This window comes from Macrobrachium rosenbergii, chromosome 17 (genome assembly GCF_040412425.1).
Source record: "Macrobrachium rosenbergii isolate ZJJX-2024 chromosome 17, ASM4041242v1, whole genome shotgun sequence".
Classification (NCBI taxonomy): Eukaryota; Metazoa; Arthropoda; class Malacostraca; order Decapoda; family Palaemonidae; genus Macrobrachium; species Macrobrachium rosenbergii.
The window spans coordinates 26625912-26645925 of NC_089757.1; the positions used below are offsets into that span (position 1 = coordinate 26625912).

The 20014-nt window shown below is 41.3% G+C and overlaps 1 protein-coding gene, 1 non-coding gene and 1 pseudogene across 3 annotated transcripts in view; all 3 read right to left on the reverse strand.

Annotated features, from left to right (window-relative positions):
- Positions 1-2715: 2715 nt before the first annotated feature.
- The window catches only part of Caf1-105 (chromatin assembly factor 1, p105 subunit), a 31966-nt gene continuing 14667 nt past the window's right edge, over positions 2716-20014 (reverse strand). For both annotated transcript variants that reach the window (XM_067119734.1, XM_067119735.1), the window contains exons 9-12: positions 15081-15250; positions 14638-14892; positions 6413-6521; positions 2716-4563 (exon numbers count right to left, since the gene is read on the reverse strand). In XM_067119734.1, coding sequence (XP_066975835.1) covers positions 3982-4563; positions 6413-6521; positions 14638-14892; positions 15081-15250 — 1116 coding nt within the window. In that variant the 3' untranslated portion in view covers positions 2716-3981. The remainder of the gene's footprint in view (positions 4564-6412; positions 6522-14637; positions 14893-15080; positions 15251-20014) is intronic.
- LOC136847901 (5S ribosomal RNA) lies at positions 11136-11258 on the reverse strand (annotated as a pseudogene).
- LOC136847899 (U6 spliceosomal RNA) lies at positions 12738-12840 on the reverse strand. Its single transcript, XR_010855881.1, has one exon. It is a non-coding gene; the product is annotated as a U6 spliceosomal RNA (small nuclear RNA).

Sequence of the window (20014 nt, forward strand, 5' to 3'; positions counted from 1 at the left end):
GCAGCATTTGCTGAATTATCATTAGATGTTTCTCAAAAGTAAGATGCGAGTCAAAAGTCACACCTAGAATAGTTTAAGCTTCAGACTCATTCAGCAAAGTCCTATTTACCTGAAGGGGAGGATGGGGTGGAAAATCTGTACGAGATTTGCTAATCAAGTTTTTGTTTTACTGGAGTTTAGCCTCATACCCCACTGACTACGCCATTCACTGATCCGGTCCAAGCATGCATCATCGGCATACTGAACAATTTTGTTTTCCAGGCAAACAACCATATCGCTTTTATACATCAAAAATAATAGTGAACCAAGAACACTACCCTGTGGAGCTCCAGAAATAGGTCTTGCTTCACTAAAGATCCCATCAGCAGCAACTTGCTGCTACCTGCCTGTAAGGAAATCTTGAAGTAATCCTAAAACATATCCACCCACTACAAGACTCTGAAGTTTTATAAATAAATGCCTTATGATTTACTAAATAGAAAGCAGCTCTAAAATCTACTTGAATTACTCTGCACTCAAAACTCTTTTCAAGGTTCTCTCGCCAAAGGCATGTCAAGTCTAAAAGAGCATTGCCGTTACCTAAAACTGCTTTCTACTGTATATGCATATTTACTATCAGCTAACAATCCCTAAGATACCACATAACTATATAGGGGCTTAAAAAATAAGTTCATCAACAAGTTTGGAGAGCACACAGAGAACAGAAATTGGCCTGTAGTTACTGCAGTCTGCTGATATGTCACTGTTTGGAACAGCCACTGTATTACTAAGCTCTCACTCATCCGCAAAGATACTACGTCGACATAAAATCTATAAAATCTACTAATCTCAGGAGACAACACATTTAGAGACTTTTTTAAAAAACAAAGGGACAAAACCATTAGGTTCTTCTCCACCCCAGCTATCAAGATTATCCAAATTTTTCTCAACATCCATAGAGCGAAAAGCAAATTTTGTAATAGATTCAGGATGACAAGTACCGGGGAGAGGGACATCCTCAGCTGATTGCTTAGCTTCAACTGTATATATAACCATGACTGTATGTCACTGAAAAAAAAAGTGCCAGAAGCAACTGGTCAACAAGGTGAGGCCAGCACATCTTGTAAGACAAATATGAGTCTGTCACGTTTGCCACAACTGGAGGAGGACAGTCAGGTTGGATTTATAAATTATAAAACACCAAGAAGGAAAAGATTAGGTGAGGATGAAGGTAATTTCCTCATAATCCACCAGGCAACTTTTGCTCTCCCATCATCCTGTCCTACACACTTTTCGAAAATACAGAAAAGTGGGGGGTGAAAAAAAAAAGATAAATGCCTGATTGTACCCTCAGGCAAGGGTATTCAAACCCAAGACCATGGAAGGCCACGATACAATGGCTGTGTCACTGTCCAAGGTTGGAGAACAAGGTCTGTGTTCAGAGTAACCATCTCTTAGAAGGGTTGCCTACCAAGGCTAAAGGATCCCTTCTACCCGCTGGTTTGATTTCAGAGTGTTCTCCTGGAAGAGTTGCCTGCCAAGGTTAAAGAGCCATCCAAGAATCTCACATTTACGTTACTAATTTATTCTCTACAAGAGAAAAACACAGCAACTGAAACAATACAAAAAAGCAAAGTACAAATAAAAAACAAACAGAAAAACAGAAAACATAGAAATGTTACCTCAGCTACATTCGCCCAACACAGGAAGAGAGGAGAAACACACACATAACCTCACACTGTCCAGTTGAAAAAGTGACAACTGGATGTGAGAAATTTGGGGTTCCCTCACTCATTCACTAGCACCACCATATGGCTATCCTTTTAACTATATTCATTCAATCATTTAGCTACGCGAGAAAAATATACTCCATTTAAAAGACAAAGGTTTGTATTCCTGTAGGGACAAGTGCAGGTTCTGAGGGGAAACCTTTCCCTGATATAACTCTTATCAACTTCAATACAAGAAGCTACATGCCAAATCACCAATTCCTGGTTTCAAGTAGGTATTTGAAGGATAGTTTTATCAATTTCTACAATTCTATAGATGACAGTGTTTCTGTGTCCTATAAATTCAAAATCATTTCTCTTGTAATTTTAAAAATCATTTATCTCAAGGGAGCCTCAATTCATTTTGAACAGGTACCTATACGTACATGCCAACCATTTTGCCAAAATTTATCTTAGGGTTTTTCTTCAAGTCTCAGCCTGTTTTAATTCCTGTGAATGCATTTTCCTGAGCTAATATAATAAACATTTTTACAAAATGCTCTAGTTTATAATAAACCTGAGTGACTCTAGAACTGACTAAAGCAACATCCATAAAACATGAGAACACCTGAAGGCTACAGAATACATTGTTCAAAACTTCCAATGGCATATTTCTTTTTTGGCTTTATGAAGCTTAAGCCAGATAGTTTAACCAGACCACTAGGTTAAGATTCTTAACTCTCTGCAGGTTGGCTCCAAGGGTTTGTTCTCAGTCAATACATTAGCTTTTCTTCAATAAATTACAGCTCCTTAAAAAATGTAATAATTGTTTTAAGTAAAAATGTTAGAGATTCTAACAAAATTTTTTTACAGGGTTTGTGTCCAATAATTGATATTTGTTGTTGATTATACTGTACAGGAAAATTACATATAACATGTTTTATTGCAAGTCTTGTTCAGCATTCTGGCAATGGGTTATGTGGGATGTTCATTAGATACCCAAGTCAAGTGTGTAAGAAATTCCAAGACTGGATAATACTATTTTAATTTGGTGCTCTTTTAGGAATAAATAGTGAGCGTATTTCATTACAACAAGTATACAACAGAAACGCTGAAGTTCACTCAAACTTATATTATGAAAAATCTGAACATCCAGAAGTGGTAATATTAAATCTTAGTTAGAACGTTAAACTTTCATTTGAAAAAAAAAAAATCATCACAGAATAAAAGAATACAAAGACTTTACTACAAAGAAATATCTGTATTATAATTATGTGTGAGGAAGTAACGCCAAACCTAGATTTTTGGCAGACACCATAGATGGTAATCTGAATTAATAATTGGTAAATAACTTCCTTAGTTTAAAAGGGGAAAAATCTATTATTCTTACAATTACATGCAATATAGATCCTTTTAAAATGCTTCATTGCACAGGAGTGCTATCAAGAACCTCTATGTTCATATATGGGATAAATCTAAAAGATAAAAATCTAGCTTACCTTATACATTATTTTCTACAAAAATATTTATATAGTCTAAGCATCCTTGATCTTCCATGAAGCAGACATTAAGTCAACAAAATTTGTATCACAGATTGAACCACCAGGTAAATACTTGATGAACACTTATTTCCTGCAACTAAATTTGTGTGATGAACAGAAATTGTCTGGAACATTCCTGAGGTAAGTTTTCCTACTGCTATTTACTACTAGTAAATTCTTTATCTACTGTACACTAAAACATTTAGTCTGATTCAGCTTGCACCTCTACTTTGTGTAATGATTTTCCTCACTTGGCATCCCTAAGCAAGACACCTATGACACTTACATAAGGGCAAGAATCGAGTGTTCTTTGCTGCATGTATTTTCAAGGGTATCAGTATTTTGAATATCAACCCTGAATCATTGAGACAACCTTATGTAAATCCTAGAGCTAAAAGCCACCTTTAATATATACAGGCAATACATGATTAAAGCCGTTTTACATTCCAAACTCCCGAAAGTGACAACTCCTCATTGTAATATACAGTAAGTATGGAAACAGGAAAGACCAAGATATAAACAAAAATGCTAAGGTTCACAAGACAACTTTGAAAAGCTAAAAGCCTTTCATCTGTGGTTTACCTCCTTTAAAGAATCATAATAACTTAATAAAAGAAAATACAGTATATATTCAGGAGCCATTATGAAGACCCTAAAACAAATAGGCATTTCTAAGAGCACATTTCATGGAAATGTCTGTCAGCCACCAAATGATACAACTGCGATTGGGAAAATGAATTGAAGCCCACCTATCATCTAGAATCACTGACTAACTTCTTTTTTCCCTTGGGGCTAGAAAGAGTAATTAGTGAAACTCGACGTGGAGTTTTGGCCATGCTTGTTGGTGTTTTCACAGGAGAGAGGTTTCTTGTGGATTTTACAGGACTCTCATTATCGCCCTCAAATCTCTTAGTTACCTCCTCATCTAATTTTACCTCTGCAACCCTGTCATTCTTTGGACTTGAGACTGTTGTCAAAGGTATCCGCCTCGGAGTTTTCTGTGTTGCCTTTACTGGTGATTTGTCATCACCTGTGGCTTTGCCCTTAGGACTGGATACTGTGGTTAGTGGTATTCTCCTTGGGGTTCTCTGGGTTCCTGCTTGTGAGAGGCTGTCTTTAGCTGCCTTAGGAGGACTTTGATTCTCTACTTCTGCAGTAATGGGTGTTTCTACTTTTTCGGGAGAATCTTTACCTGAACTTTTCTTTTTATCTTTTGGACTAGAAAATGTGGATAAACTTATGCGATGAGGACCCTTTGATGACCCTGTAGGGGTCTTTGCTGGAGAAGTAGTTGATTTGTCTGGAATCTTCATCTCAACATCCATGCTTGGTTCCTGTGCAGGAAGAAAAAATAATGCAGTTAAACATTATGTTGCAGCAACTAATAATGGTACATATGGATTTCAATAACTGAAACCAATATTCCAAAACAGTAGCACCAATGATAGTTTAATCAAACTAATCTGATTTATTAATGCTTTATGGAAAAAAAATTCATTACACTAATTAAGTCATGTATATTCAAATTATGAATACTGTATACATATATTCAAATTATGACATGATAACAGAAATCTCTATTATTACAATATTGAGCAGTTTAAAATCAGACCACATCAAGATCCAGACTGAAGGATGTGTTCCTAACCGAGTCAAAATTGAAGCAAGACATGGTTGAAGAAGTTGGACATCTGGGTGAGAAAAGACCAAGGGGAATAGATGACAAGTTGAAAATCAAACTTAAGGCTCAAAGCCCTCCCAAGTAAGCAGAAATAGTTCTAGGCTTTCGTCAAGGTGAAAAGAGTGCATTGGTTGAGGCAAATGTAGGTGGAGGGTATAAGTGAGCAATGGTACGGGTACTGCACTAAATGCAGACAGTGCACGGCAAACACAATACCTGCTTGGCCTCATGCACATGAGGGGCAGATTTAACACACCCTAACAATGAGTACTCATATTCCAAAGGGCAGATCTTTCAGACAGATAAAGTTGAAAAACCTCACTTTCTTCCATTTGTGAAACAGCACACTTAGTTAATAACTCTTATTACAGTGGTAAGGACTGAAAGCAGCAAGGAGATGAGATAATGTTGAAACTTATGGAGCTACAAGATGTCTAGACACGAGCAGACCACATTCGTCCATTGTCTGAAGAGCATTTAGATAACCTGTGAGGGGAATCTCAATAAATGCTCCCAGGAGCAAGGCAGTTGAGAGATATTCTTGTAAGAACTGGCTTTGCAAGATAGTAAAGAGTAAGCAACAGAGAGATCCTGGGGAATGGTAGTGCTCACTAATTCCCAAAGTGCTGTCATCCTCAAAACATTTCTTTACTGAATGAGAGATGAGAGTACAAATGCACCCTATAACTGCTGTCTTTGGAAACTGCAGAACTGGTAGTGCTCAAACTAGGCAAAAAGCAGTCAGCATGCTTACAGATTAAGCATGCTGAGGGGCAAAGCCACTACTTTGCCTAATAGTGTCTGGCTATATAAAAGCATTCTCCAAAATAGTGCTCTTATGTTTGATGCTGAAGGATGAGCATACAAGCAGGATTCAGTATGTATATCATAGGTAAGCCTTCAAAAGGTGGTTTAGTATAACAAACAAGTGTAAAAGTGATCTCTTTTCTCACTAGTGATAGACAAATCATCAGGCCAACTCTCCAAAAGCTTATGTAAGCTCCATTCATTTGCTTATGCAGCGAAGCAGGGGCATATTTTTGTTTACCTCTCCATTCTAGAGGATTAAGAGGCCACAGGATCTGCAGATTGCAAGCCCAATTCTTCTTTTTTTGAGTGTGTCTTGAGAAGGAACTGAGAAACCTGAAGGCAGTTGTAAAGTGATAGGATTTTAGTGCCAAGACCACTGATGGTTACACCCTAGTTAATGTTTGTAAGTGGACTGAAACCCTGTAATACTTGTTCTTATGGGGTTTCATTCCACTTACAAACAAACATTTATTAAGCTGTTAATGCCAAGAAAAATGAGCTGTGAAGATAAAAGACTTTTGCCATAAACTAAGTGTTCAAAAAGTTAATTCCACAGAAAAATAAATTACATTTCATTAATGTATGTATAAAATACCTCAAAGCCAATTTTGATTAACTTGACAGCTTCACCAAATTTATCAATATGGCATATGAAACTGCACAAACATGCAAAAATTTCAAATAAACTATACCTGTATATCTACATTTTGCTCCTTGGGTGTACTTGATTGTGAAGTTTCACTGGTCTTTAGGCTGCTACTAGACAACGTTGTCAATGAGACTCTCTTACCAGTCTTACCACTGAAAAGCATGATAACATATGATACACTGATATAAAAATTAAAAATCATATTAATACTAAATGACTGCAGTACAACTTGCTATTTCCACAAACATGAAAAATAACTGAGGACAAAGGATGAATAACAAGACAATTAGCTTAAGAGGAATATAAAGTAATATGATAAGAGGCAATGTATAATTAAAAGTACAGTATTTATCACTTAATAATATGCACAGATAAAATAACAAAAGAAATGGACTTAGGACCAGTTAGTGGCTTAAGGACTTCGGTGAGATCAGGTTATTAACTTTGTTATGAACCCTTGGAAGGTCCTGAAATTCATCTATGGCAGTGTACACACGTTATATGGACGTAACAATGGTTTTCTTTCATTGCTCACTGTTAATTTATTTTTCATGGTATAAAGCTGGTTGTTATGCCATTTTGAGGCTGAATATCTGTACAGCACTTTATTGTAGCATGCTGTTTTGGATAAACGTGCAGAGTGAATTCTATACTGTGAAACAGATGTTACCAAAGGCGTTCAGCATACAAAATATACATGGATTAACAAACTTTTGAGACACAAAATGAATTTTATAAAAGACAGAGCATTAAAAGAATAGCAGCAGCATAGATAAAATGAAGGAGATCGCTATGTTACTGGTAAATATAAAAATATCCCATCAATAGTGAGAGCAAAAATTACAGTGGATCCATAAGGCCTGTCACCCTATGAAGTATAAACATGGGCACTGACAAGGAAAATGGGCATTAAAAAGGTGTGACCATAGAAAGTCAAGATTTCAGGCTGGAGCACAGTAATAAGATTGTATTACAAATTAAGAATTGGAGGAAAATGTGGTATCAAAATTATGAAAAAACAAAAAAAACTATAACTTCGAAAACTGACATGGTTTGGACATATGACGAGAAGGGATGAGGAACAGCTGGTCAGAAAAGCGTTAGATAAGGAAGCACCAAGACAAACACCCAGGAAATCATTGAGAAATAGATATGAAGACCTAGAACTGATGGTAATTCAGGCAGAAAGAGCACAGGAGAGAGGAGTGAAAAGAACCCATTTTATTTGTCAACCCGCATAAAGGGAAAAGCTGACCTAACATTCACGATGATGAAATATTCTAAAATGATTTAATCAATCCTAGAAAATCAATAAACAAAACCTTGAGAATCCAGTAAGTGATGCACAGCATCACAAGACTACTGCCAATCTTTCTTTTTTGTTGTTGTTGTTAAAGACTTAGGTGTCTGAGACATTTTGAAAATTACAAATGTAGTTAATTATGAGTAAAGGTTAATTATATCTTTTCATACAAATCCAATGCTTATAATTTGTGTTCCCACCTCCCTATCTTGCTTATTTCTTGACTTTCAAGAAATAAGCAATAATGAGACCTGGTAACCGCATTCTTTCTTATAATTAGGGGCTGAAATGTTTGGGATGACTTTGTGAAACACAAAGGTTAAGTATTGGCTTCAAATGAAAATATTTAAAAAAATTTTTTTTTTTTTTATTTCTTTGATTCAAAGTGGATTACTTTTAAAAACTCCACTTGCCTAATTTTTGTTTAATAATATCAAGCTCATTTCTATGGAAATGATATTTTAATGATAAAATAAAGTTTGTTCATACTTACCTGGCAGATATATATATAGCTGTATTCTCCGAAGGTCCGACAGAATTTCAAATTTCGCGGCACACGCAGTGGCCGGTCAGGTGGTTAGTACCCATTCCCGCCGCTGGGGCGGGTATCAGAACCATTCCATTTTCTATTCAGATTTTCTAACGCCACTGTCTCCTGAGGGGAGGAGGGAGGGCAATATAAATATATATCTGCCAGGTAAGTATGACCAAACTTTATTTTATCATTAAAATATCATTTTGTTCATGAGACTTACCTGCCAGATATATATAGCTGAATACCACCTTTGGAGGGGGTAGAGACAGCCAAGAATTAGGAAAAAACCAATTATTGTAAAATTATTTTGGTTCCTTATCTGATAGCGTAGCTGACTGAGTGGTTACTGTCACTCTAGTCTGCTTCTGCTTTACTAGAGACCCCAGCGAGGTAGTGACCTATATAGCTGGCGACTTCTAGATGATCTGTCAACGGGGCGTGACCACAATGTGACTAGATCACAGCCTATACAAAGAGGACAAAGAGCATTACTAACCACCTAACTAACACCTAAAGCGTTAGTTTGCAAAGGATTGGGAAGACTGCTCTCAGTAGTCGACCCAACAACCTACAAAAACACAATTAAAAAGGGGATAGGATCAGAATTACCCCCTGTCCCCAAGGTTGCTGAAGCAGCAATGTATGGTCCCAGCGAAAGCAATTTTCATTATGCTACCTAAACATCTTGCCAAGAGTGTGAGGCAAACACCGAATTGACTTCTCCAAAATGTGGCACTAAAATGTCACTGAGTACCATATTTTTCTTGAACGCCATGGAGGTAGCAACTGCCCTCACCTCGTGAGCGTTAACTCTCAACAACTTGAAGTTGGAGTCGTCACAGGCTAGAGTGTGCGTCCTTAATGACGTCCTAATGAAGAATGCCAGTGCATTCTTTGACATAGGTTTAACTGGTTGCCTCACAGAACACCATAAAACATCCAATGGACCACGAGTGTCCTGTGTTCTTTTAAGGTAGTACTTGAGAGCTCTAACTGGACATAGAACTCCCTCAGGTTCCTGTCCAATAAGGTCTGCTAAACCTTTAATTTCAAAGTGTCTAGGCCAAGGGTTAGAAGACCTATCATTCTTAGCCAAGAACTTAGGGCTTAAAGAATAGACAGCATTGTGTTCCTTGAAGCCCACATGACGGCCTCGAACTTCTCTCACTCTCTTCGCGCGAGGAATGCCGTTTCAGTAACATCCTTAAGAGATGCAGAGTGGAGAGGCTCAAAAGGACTAAACATCAAAAACTTGAGCATTACGTCCAAGTTCCAAGCAGGGGAAATCAGCTGAGGAACCTTGGACGTCTTGAAAGAGCTCGTAAGATCGTGGAGGTCCTTATTGTCAGACAAAGCTAATCCTCTGTGTCTGAATACAATCAAAGCATGCTCCGATAACACTTGATAGTCGGAACTGCTATATCGAGTTTTTCTCTTAAGTAAAGGAGAAAATCCGCAACCTGGCTCACAGTGATAGAGGAAGAGGAAAAGCCCTTCTTTCTACACCAACCTTTGAAGGTTGCTCACCGCTAGATATATCCTTTAGATGAAGAACTTCTGGCTCTAGCGATGGCCCGTGCCACCTGGCCAGAAAAAAACCCTTCGCTTTGACCAAGTTTCGATAGTCTGAAAGCAGTCAGGTTCAGAGCGGGGAGATTCAAAGATATCTCGTGAAGTGGGTTTGTATGAGCAGGTCTGCTCTCATAGGGAAGGGTCCTCGAACGCCTACCAACCAGAAGAGAAACTCCGAGAACCAGTGGTTCAAGGCCAAAACGTGGGGATGAGAGTCATCCTCGCCCTTGTGAGGCCGCGAACTTGCGTATGACTTCTCCCAGAATTTAGAACGGGGAAAAAGGCGTAAACATCTATTCCCGTCCAATCCCAGGAAGAGCAACTATCGCAACTGCCCCAGGGTCGAGTACAGATGAGCTTTATAGAGGGAGCCTCGCTGTTCTTGAGGTCGTGAAAATATCCACAAGATGGCGACCCAAAATTTCCAAAAATCTTGGCAAACCTCCTGATGAAGGGTCCATTCCTTCCGGCAGGAGTTGATGGCGCCAACAGAGCAGGTCTGCTCGAACATTTTCGACCCCTGCAACAAAACTTGTGAGAATCGAAATGTTGCGAGCATAGGCTCAAAGAATAATCTCTCTTGCAAGGCTGAACAGGGAACAAGCAGTATTGTCCGAGTTTGCTAGAACTACACGATTGCAAACTTGGACCTCAAGAATTGGCGAGCTAAAAAGATAGCCGCCAAATCTTTGAAGTCGATGTGCCAGGACACCTGTTCCTCTCTCCAGGTTCCTAACACTTCCTCTCCCTCTAGTGTTGCCCCCAACCTGTTGACGACCCGGAAAAACAACACTAGGTTGGGGTTCAGAAGCTTGAGGGAGATCCCTTTCTGCAATTCCGTTGGATCGAGCCACCACCACAGATCCTCTTTATATAAGGAAGAATTCTCAATTCCTCTTTCAAGTCTTCCTTGCTTTGTCAGTTCTCCAACAAAAAGAACTGAAGAGGCCTGAGATGCAGACTCCCCAGAAAACAAACTTCTCCAGCGAGGAAATGGTCCCCAGCAGACTCATTCCTTCCTTCACCTAGCATGTTTCCTTTTCCAAGAAGGCCGAAACTTTTCGTGACATAGAAGTTGCCGTTCTTGCATGACGGAGACGCTATAAAAGCCGCTGAATAGATCTGAATTCCCAGACACAATGGACAGTGAGGGGATCAGCTGCGACTTCTCCACAGACCAGAAGTCCCAGGGACTTCACGAGTTGCAGAGTCAACTGAAGGTCCTCCAGATACCTTAAGCCGGCGACGCTTCGAATCAACCAGTCGTCAAGTAGAGTGAGATCCTGACGTGCGACAGATGCAACTGCATCGCAACGTTTTCATGAGACGTGGTAAACACCCTCGAGCAAAATGTGACGCTAACAGCATCTGGTGTTCCCAGGCGGTCAACCATCCAGAAGTACTGACCAGACCCAACGTTGCTTAACTTCGCTGATCGGACGAGAAGCGGTGTTTTCAACGCATGGTATGGCGCTGTGCAGAGTCCAAAGCAGAGAGCCCTGAACTGGGTACGTCTAGTCCCCAAGACAACCTGAGATACTTCACCGAACGTGGATGAATTGGGGCGAGAAGATAAGTATCTTGAGATCCAGATACCATCCAATCCCGGGATGAAGGGCTCCTAGTATTGGCTGCGAGGTCTCCATCTTGAACTTTCCTTCCGGACAAGTTGTTCGACCTGTTGACGCCCAAGACGGGTCTCCAGCCTACTGAAAGTTTCGGGACTAGAAACAATCTGTAATAAAATCCCGGGAACACCGAGTCCAAGATCTGTTCCACTGCTCTCCGTTCAACATCTGTTAGAGCAGGTCAAACAATTTTCTGTTTGACAGGAAGGCAGTTGGGAAAAAAAAAACAAAAGAGGAGACAGGAAGGGAATCAAGTAACCTCTCTAACAGTAGGAGGGACCAAACGTCTGCCCCTCACTCTTTCCAGGCTTGTGCAAATGAAGCCTGGTTGCAAAGGAGTCTGGAGATGAAGGGAGTCACTTGCTACCTCTCTTGGAAGTGACATTCCTTCGGAAAAAACTCTCTCTCGTGGTGCGGGTCTCGTGTTGCTTCCATGGAAGCCCCTTTGTTATGCAAACATTTAGCTTCGTTTACTTTTTGTATCTGAGATCGGTGCAAGCGTTATGAAGGAGATGCAGTTTGAATGTCGATAACTTTAGTTTTGAGAAAAACGATATTTTTGCTTTCTCTGTATTTATTTGCTTGCCGTTACACAGTTTGATGTTTTTATGACATAATGAAAAGCCAAAAAATAGACCTGCAAAGTAATATAACTTCGCTAAATGAAGCTAAATGAAGCGAGTGTCAAAACACGCTGAGGTTGGCCATGACGTTTTTACTTAGTCAAGCTCTGAGCTGCTACTGACTGACTGCCACTGACTGCCCTGCGGCATTCCTGTCTTTCGATGATCGCACTATGTCCACAGGGTTGCCATAGAGCGCATTAGATTATTATTTCATAGCTAAAAGGAAATTACCACCGATATACTGACAATATCATTACAATATGAAAAAATGTAATTTGACTATGATAGGTTACTGTTTTGTTTATAACTTCTAACTGTGGCGAACTTTTAAATAAAACTTTTCTGAGAAGATAGTCAGGATATGTATGATGCCATATATAAAATATCCCAGAAAATTTTATTTCCGATTTTTCGTCAAACGCTCCCCCTTAAGACAAAGACAACTGCGAAGGTGGAGAGAGAGGAGACGGGTTGAAAAGTCTCAGGAAACAGATCCTTAAGAAAAAGCCAGAGTCTGATAATCAGAGGAAGAAGAAGACGAAAGAAGTTTCTCTTCATACAAAGGCTGTGACGAAAGAGGATGTTCTTCCGCAGCTGGTGGGTCTTGAGTGAGTGGTGAAAGTAGTTCCGATTCGGCCGACACGTAAGCGGGAACTCCAGCGAACGAAGAAGTGTGTCAACTAGAGTACGTATAGTAAACATATAAAAATGTGGAACGCTTCACGATTAGCGTGTCATCCTTGCGCAAGAGCCATGCTAATCTTCTCTGTATCGTTCCAATTAGTATATGTACTGCCAAGCAAGTACTGGCTAAATTAAGAAGGACATCAGATGTTGAAGCGGTAGTTGTGCGACGATGATGAACAACTGGAGCGGTGTCAACACAAGACTTGAAGCTATACGCGAAAGCGAGTGCGGAGCGCCATGGCGTGACGCCGAGAGGCCCGTGGCAAGTACTAGAAGAGAGTCACAGCGTGGCGCTGCTGGCGTCTGGCTAAGCGCGCGCCCGGCGCCAAGGTGAGGAGCGCGTGAAGCGTGAGAAGTTTATGCGAAGAGCAAGACGCTCCTGGCGCGAGACAAGAGAAAGGCCAACACCTCAACTCGGGAAGACGAATAGGAAGCCACTAAACACTCTCTAGACGACAGACGCTCTGTATCGTTCCCGAGCGGGAGACGAAGGTGAAAGTCTGTACCTCTTAACAGGCAGATACGAATCTTGAAAGGTTCATGAGAGCATCCAGCTGTTGTTGCAAACCCAACAAAATCTTACAGTTTGGAGAAGCCTTCTCGGAGAAGGGCTGAACCTGAGAGAAGGAAAGGGGCGAGAGACGTATACTTCCTTCCACAGGGAAGAAGCTCAGCCCTTGCCTTAGCCGACAGGGGGGGTAGAGTGATCATTCAAAAACACTTTATTCTCTTCTGCGGAGGAATATCCACGCAACTTTCGGGGAAGAGTACAAACGCGTCTAGAGGAAGAGGACGTGAAGCGTCCTCTCCTCAGGCTTCTCTTAAGAGGGCGAGAGTCCAACCGAGAGCTCCAACCCCAAGGCGGGAGGACGTGTCGGAGGACGAAGCAATCCTTCAGGATGCGTGCCTAAGCCACGATCCCTGGCAGCCTGCAGCGTCATCAGGACCTGCTGAAGGGACGCCAGATCGGTGGGAAGCCCCCGAACCCTCATGCGGCTTTCGACATGCCCCCTCCCTGGTCCTGGGAGTTCGACAGAGGTCCAGGCCTAGAGGCATTATAGGCCGATCTGACGCCCCCTCCACAACACTAGGGCACTAGCACTAACACTATGCGTTTGAATAGCATTCACTTTAGTTTCAAGAGCACGCATTGACTCCACACGAGCCAGGGAATTACCTTCTGCAGCAACAAACTACAGGGTTAGTAATAAAATTATTACAGGGTTACTAGTAGGAGAAAACCCTGACTGTCCAACTAAGGATGCACTCTAGGAGGAAGATTTCCTCAGCCTATCACGCCCAATTTAAGCATATAGGCTTCATATTTCTTCCACTCACCCTCAGACAATCCCACACATTCATTACCGATTATCATAGAGCATTGAACACCCTTACATATATACATAAAGAGTGAGGAACTATCAAAGTCTTCGACAGCCTCACCTTACATTCACCCAAGCTACAGACTCGATAGCTAGAGGTAAGACATCTTAATTATAAGAAAAGTCAAAAGCAAAATCAAAAACGGTCCACAAAAGAGCGATGCCAAGTCACAGATCCAGTCGAATACCAAAAAACAACCAAAATACTTAAGTGACAACAAATTTCCGAAATCAAAAGGCGGAGGAACTGACAACAGGTGTTGACAGTCCGCGACAGAGAAAATCTGAATAGAAAATGGGAATGGTTCTGATACCCGCCTCCCAGCGCGGGAATGGGTATAACCACCTGACCGGCCACTGCGTGTGCCGCTAAAATTTGAAATTCTGTCGGACCTTCGGAGAATACAGCTATATATATATCTGGCAGGTAAGTATCATGAACAAAGTTAATTTTTTTTTATTTACAGGCCTTTTTCCATAACAGAATTAAAAAGTTAATTACTCTTTTATGAAGAATCTTTATGAAATATATTACCTGACAGTCAATTTCTTTACTGGAGCTGGCTTTGGGGAGTTATTTTTACTGGCTGGTGTTCCATGGGAACTTGGGACCTTTTTCTTATCCAATGGTGAATCTACAGATCCCATTTCCACATCTACATTTTTATGATTTTCATGAGATTTATCTTCAGTCTTTTTGTATGGTACCCCTAGTTCTTCATCACTGAATGAAACCAGGGAACAGTAGCCATCTGTTGAAGACAAAACCAAAATGCGCCCATCTGAAGACCTGTAATGATACAATTACTTAAATCAATAGTATATTAAAGTAACATACCCATTCATTAATAAAACTAAGTCCAACAATACAATATGGAAGTGAACCACATCTGCACATTTACAATTTTAATGTTGCATCAATACAGGCAACTGCAACTCCATGGGAATAATCTTGTGACAACATACAACTGTACTCACCATGCAACATCACTCAGACGTGTGTAGTGCATATTTGAAATTTTGGCAAATGGAACAGGCTGCTGTGTATCATAAAGGAACAATGCATTTTGAGTTGCTACAGCAAATATCATTCTGTAGGGTAAATCAAGAAGATTTGCATAGTTCCTCCATTCTTCTGAGCCACTGACCTGGAATCACAGAAAAATGTTATTTTCATAATAAAATAAATTTTTGAACATACTTACCTGGTAGTTTATATATATAGCTTAAGTCCCTGACGTGACGGCAGAATTTCAAAAACTCGCGGCAACCCCGATCGGGTAGTCAGGTGGTCCACCTGTGCGCCTCTACCCAGGTAACTGGAACCATTCTACATATTCCTCAGATCTTCCATGCCCCTAGTCTCTAGAGGAGGAGGGAGGAATTTAATTATATATAACTACCAGGTAAGTATGTTCAAAAATTTATTTTATTATGAAAATAACATTTTCAAACATCTAACTGACCTGGTAGTTATATATATAGCTGATTGACACCTTTGGTGGAGGGTCAGAGACAGCCAACATCGTTGGAATTGAAATACTAAAACTTTGCAAAACCAACTAAAGGTTCCTACCTGTTAAGGAAGCTGACTTCATTGTTTTCCTGCCTCATTATGTCTGCATTCCTTAAGAGATCCAGCGATCCACCCAGGGGCTGAAAAATCTCTAGGGCTGTCAACCGTGTATAACCTCTATGTGACTAGACCTCCTTTTAATACCCTTATTCCGGGCGCTACAAGGAACAAATGACCACCTGACTAAGAGAACTGAAGTAAATGATATTATTTAAAAAACGTCTGCTAATGATTGCGGAAGACTGCGCCCAGACTTCAAACAACCAAAACAACATCTTAGTTTCAAGGGATAAAAGAAAAAGGGTATTGGGTTATGGGACTGTAGGGGTAGCTATTTTTCTCACTACTGAATTTGCAGCTACAAAGGACCCAGCGTGTAACAGTCTTCATAAACAGTCTGAACTTGTTTAAGGTAATGTGAGGCAAAACAGACTTGTCCTCCAGAAGGTCGTATCCAAGATACTCTGGAGGGACTATTTTTGTTTAAAGCCACAGAGGTTGCTACCGCTCTGACCTCGTGTGCTTTAACTTTTTAGAATATTGTGTTCTGATTCCCTACATCCCACATGAGCATCTTTTATTAATTGTCTGATAAAAAAGGACAAGCATTCTTAGACATTTGTACAGAGGGTTTTGACAGAGCACCAAAGCCCTTCTGAATCCCCGTAAATCTTTTTTGTCTTTTTCTAGATAATATTTTAGAGCTCTTACTGGACACAGAGTTCTTTCTATTTCCTCACCTGTGACATCCGTCAGGTTAGGAATCTCAATGCTTTGGGCCAAGGTTGAGATGGACGTTCATTTTTTGCCAGAAAATCTAGTCTAAGTGAGCAAACTGCTTTGCCTTGTCTAAAACCTATAGCTTTGTTAAAGGCATGAATTTCACTTACTCGTTTTTGCAGTAGCTAAACTGACTAAAAAGCGATTTTCATAGTGAGATCTTTAAGGATGCCTTTTGTAAAGGTTCTAATCTATCACTCATGAGGAACCTTAGGACCACATCTAGGTTCCAAGCCGGTGATTCTTGTACCTCTCCTTAGATGTATCAAGGATCTGAGAAGGTCTTGGAGGTCCTTATTGTTAGAAAGGTCTAAGTTTCTGTGTCTAAAGACCGATGCTAACATACTTCTATAACCTTTAATGGTTGAAGTTGAAAATTTACAGGTTATTCCTAAGATGAAAGAAGGAAGTCTGCTACCTGAGTCACAGAGGTACTGGCAGAGGATACAGAGTTGTTTCTACACCATCCTCTAAAAATTTCCCACTTGGATTGGTATACCTTAATGGTGGAAGACCTCCTTGCTCTTGTGACGTCGCTTGTACCTCCTTCAAAAGCCTCTAGCTCTTGCTTGAACGATAGTCTGAAGGCAGTCATGTGTAGCGCTTGGAGGTTTTGGTGATACCTTTCCAAGTGGGGTTGTTTGAGTAGATCTACTCTTAGCGGAAGTTCTCTGGAGTGTCTACTATCCATTCCAGTACCTCCCTGTAGAACCAATCTCTTGTTGGCCAGTAGGGAGCGACTAGAGTCATTCTGGTACCCTCGTGCGACCCAACCACCTGTATTACTTTGTGGATAATTTTGAAAGGTGGGAATGCAGGAACGTCCAAGTTTGACCAGTCCATGAAAACAGCGTCTATGTAAGCAGCCTCTGGATCCGAACGGGGAACAATAGTTTCTTATCCTTTTTCGTCCATGCTGTGGCAAAAGATCTATGCACGGTAAGCCCCCAAATCAGCCACATGCTCTTGCAGAGCGTCTGATGTAGCATCCATTCTGTGGACAGGACTTGATTCTTCCTGCTCAGCATGTCTGCTCTTACATTTTTTCTGCCCTTGAATAAAGCGGGTTAGTAGTCTCACATTCTTTGCCTTCGCCCAGAGAAGAAGCTTTCTTGTTGTCTCGTATAGAGATTTGGAGTGAGTGCCCCCTTGTTTGCTGATGTAGGCCAGCGCTGTTGTGTTGTCGGAGTTGACCTGCACCACTTTGTTCTTTACTACCTGTTCGTATTCTTTGAGAGCCTAGAAGGATCGCTGTTAGTTCCTTCTGATTGATATGCCAAGACTCTTGCTGTTTGGTCCAAGAGCCTGAAACTTCGTTGATTCCCAGAGTCGCTCCCCATCCTGAGTCCGATGCGCCGGAGAACAACACTAGGTCTGGGTTCCTCTGTTTTAGGAAAGGCCCTCTTGTAGCTTGATGGGGTCGTTCCACCATTTTAGATATTGTCTCACGGGACTCGAGATGGGGATACACTCCGTCTCAAATTCTTTTCCCTTGTCCCAGTTCCATTGAGATGGAACTGTAACGGGCTAAGATTCAGTCTCCCCAAGGAGACAAACTGCTCTAGAGAGGAATGGGTCCCTAGCAGACTCATCCATTCCTCACTGGAGCAAGTCTTCCTCCTAAGAAGCTCTGAATCTTTTCTAAGGCTTGTTCCATTCTTGACAACGACGGAAAAGCCGGTGTCTGACTCTGAATCCTCATCCCAAGGTATAGAATCTCTTGGGATGGGATCAGTTGTGATTTTTTCTTGTTTATAAGTAGGCCCAGTTCTTCTGATAACTGGACTGTCGGTCTGAAGATCCTTCAGGCAGCGTGTGTGGGAAGGGGCTCTGAGAAGCCAGTCGTCTAAGTATAAGGAGATTCTGATGCCTCTCGTGTGCAACATTCCTGCTACATTGTTCATCAATCTCGAAGGAAAACTTGAGGAGCGGTGCTTAGGCCAAACACAGAGCTCCGAAATTGGAACACTTCTTCCTCGTGGACTAATCTCAGATATTTCTTGGAGCTTGGGTGGATAGGGATGTGGAAATAAGCATCCTGCAGATCCAATGATACCATCCAGTCGTTCTGTCTGACCTGCTAGGACAGACTTCGTAGTCTCCATTGTGAACTTTGTCTTTTGAATAAAAACGTTGAGAGCACTCACGCCCAACACTGGTCTCCATCCCCCGAGTTCTTGGGAACCAGGAATGCGATTGTAAAATCCTGGGAATCCACGTCTTGAACTCTTTCTATGGCTTTCTTTTGCAACAGAAGAGAAATTTGTTGTTGCAGAGCCTCCCCGTTTTCTTCTTGTATTTGGCGAAAGGTCTATCGGTCTTGATGCCAGAGGGGGTTTCCTGAGAAAGGGATCTTGTAACCCTCTTTGATCAACTGGATGGACCAAGGATCCGATCCTCTCCTTTCCACACTTGCCAGAAATTGTTCAGTCTGGCTCCTACCGCTGTCTGAAGGAGACTCCCATCAGACTCTGTGTCTTCCTTGTCTGTAACCTCTTTTCGTTGATCTTCTCCCAGCAGATCTTGAGTTCCCTCTACTGAGGGATTTGAAACGAAAGGGCTGAGAGACAAGAGCTTCCCCTATTCTTTTCGTGCGACCAAGCTCGTTGGCATTACTTTTTAGCTGATTTTCAGAATCAAGTCCTGGGCGCGTAGCTTTTTGTGATAAGGCCGCTGTGACTTCTTTTACTAGCTCTTGAGAAACAGGTGAACAGAACGAGGAGCATAAAGGAGTTCTGATTTTTGAGTAGTGGTTACTCCAGCAGACAGAAAAGAGCAAAGATGTGCCCCTTTTCTTTAAGATCCCTGCAGAAAAAGCGCCCCCAGCTCAGTTGGCACCATCTCTGAGAGCCTTATCCATGCAAGCCATTATGTGCACCAGGTCCTCTGTGTCTGCATTCTTGCTGGCTTCCATCTTCTTACCCAAGGCTCCCAGGGTCCAGTCAAAAATTAAAACCTCAAAGGCCCTAAAGATTCCTTTGAGAAGATGGTCCATTTCAGAAGCGGACCAAAACACCTTTGACTTCATCATAGCTGTGCGGGGAAGCCTCTACTAGTCTCGAGAAATCCCCCTGGGAAGAAGAGGAACTCCCTATGCCAAGAGATTCTCCAGTTTTGATACCACACGCTAGATCTAGAAGCTAGCTTGGCTGGGGAAAGAAGGGAGAATACCGTCCGGCCCAGATCTCTCTTAGTATTCATCCACTCTTCCATCAATTTTAAAGCCCGTTTTGGATGAGCGAGACATAAACCATTTTCATAAAGAAGTTCGTTGAAGGCGTCTTTCTTAAAGTGAATTCCGATGGAGGAGAACGAGGAGAGGCTGGAAGTTATCAGGAAAAGTTCCGTGAAAACTTTCATAATTTCTTTAAGTCCGAAGAGGGACGTTGGTCTTTTGCTCTTCCTCGTCCGATATGTCATCCCATCGGATTGTCAGTGAGAGAAGATCGTCTTCCACGCCATCCAACTGTTGTTCTGTTAACGGTCGGAAAGTCCTCCCTTGTATAATGGAATTCAGTTTCATGTATGCCATCTTGACGTTTTGGCCCTGGCGTCC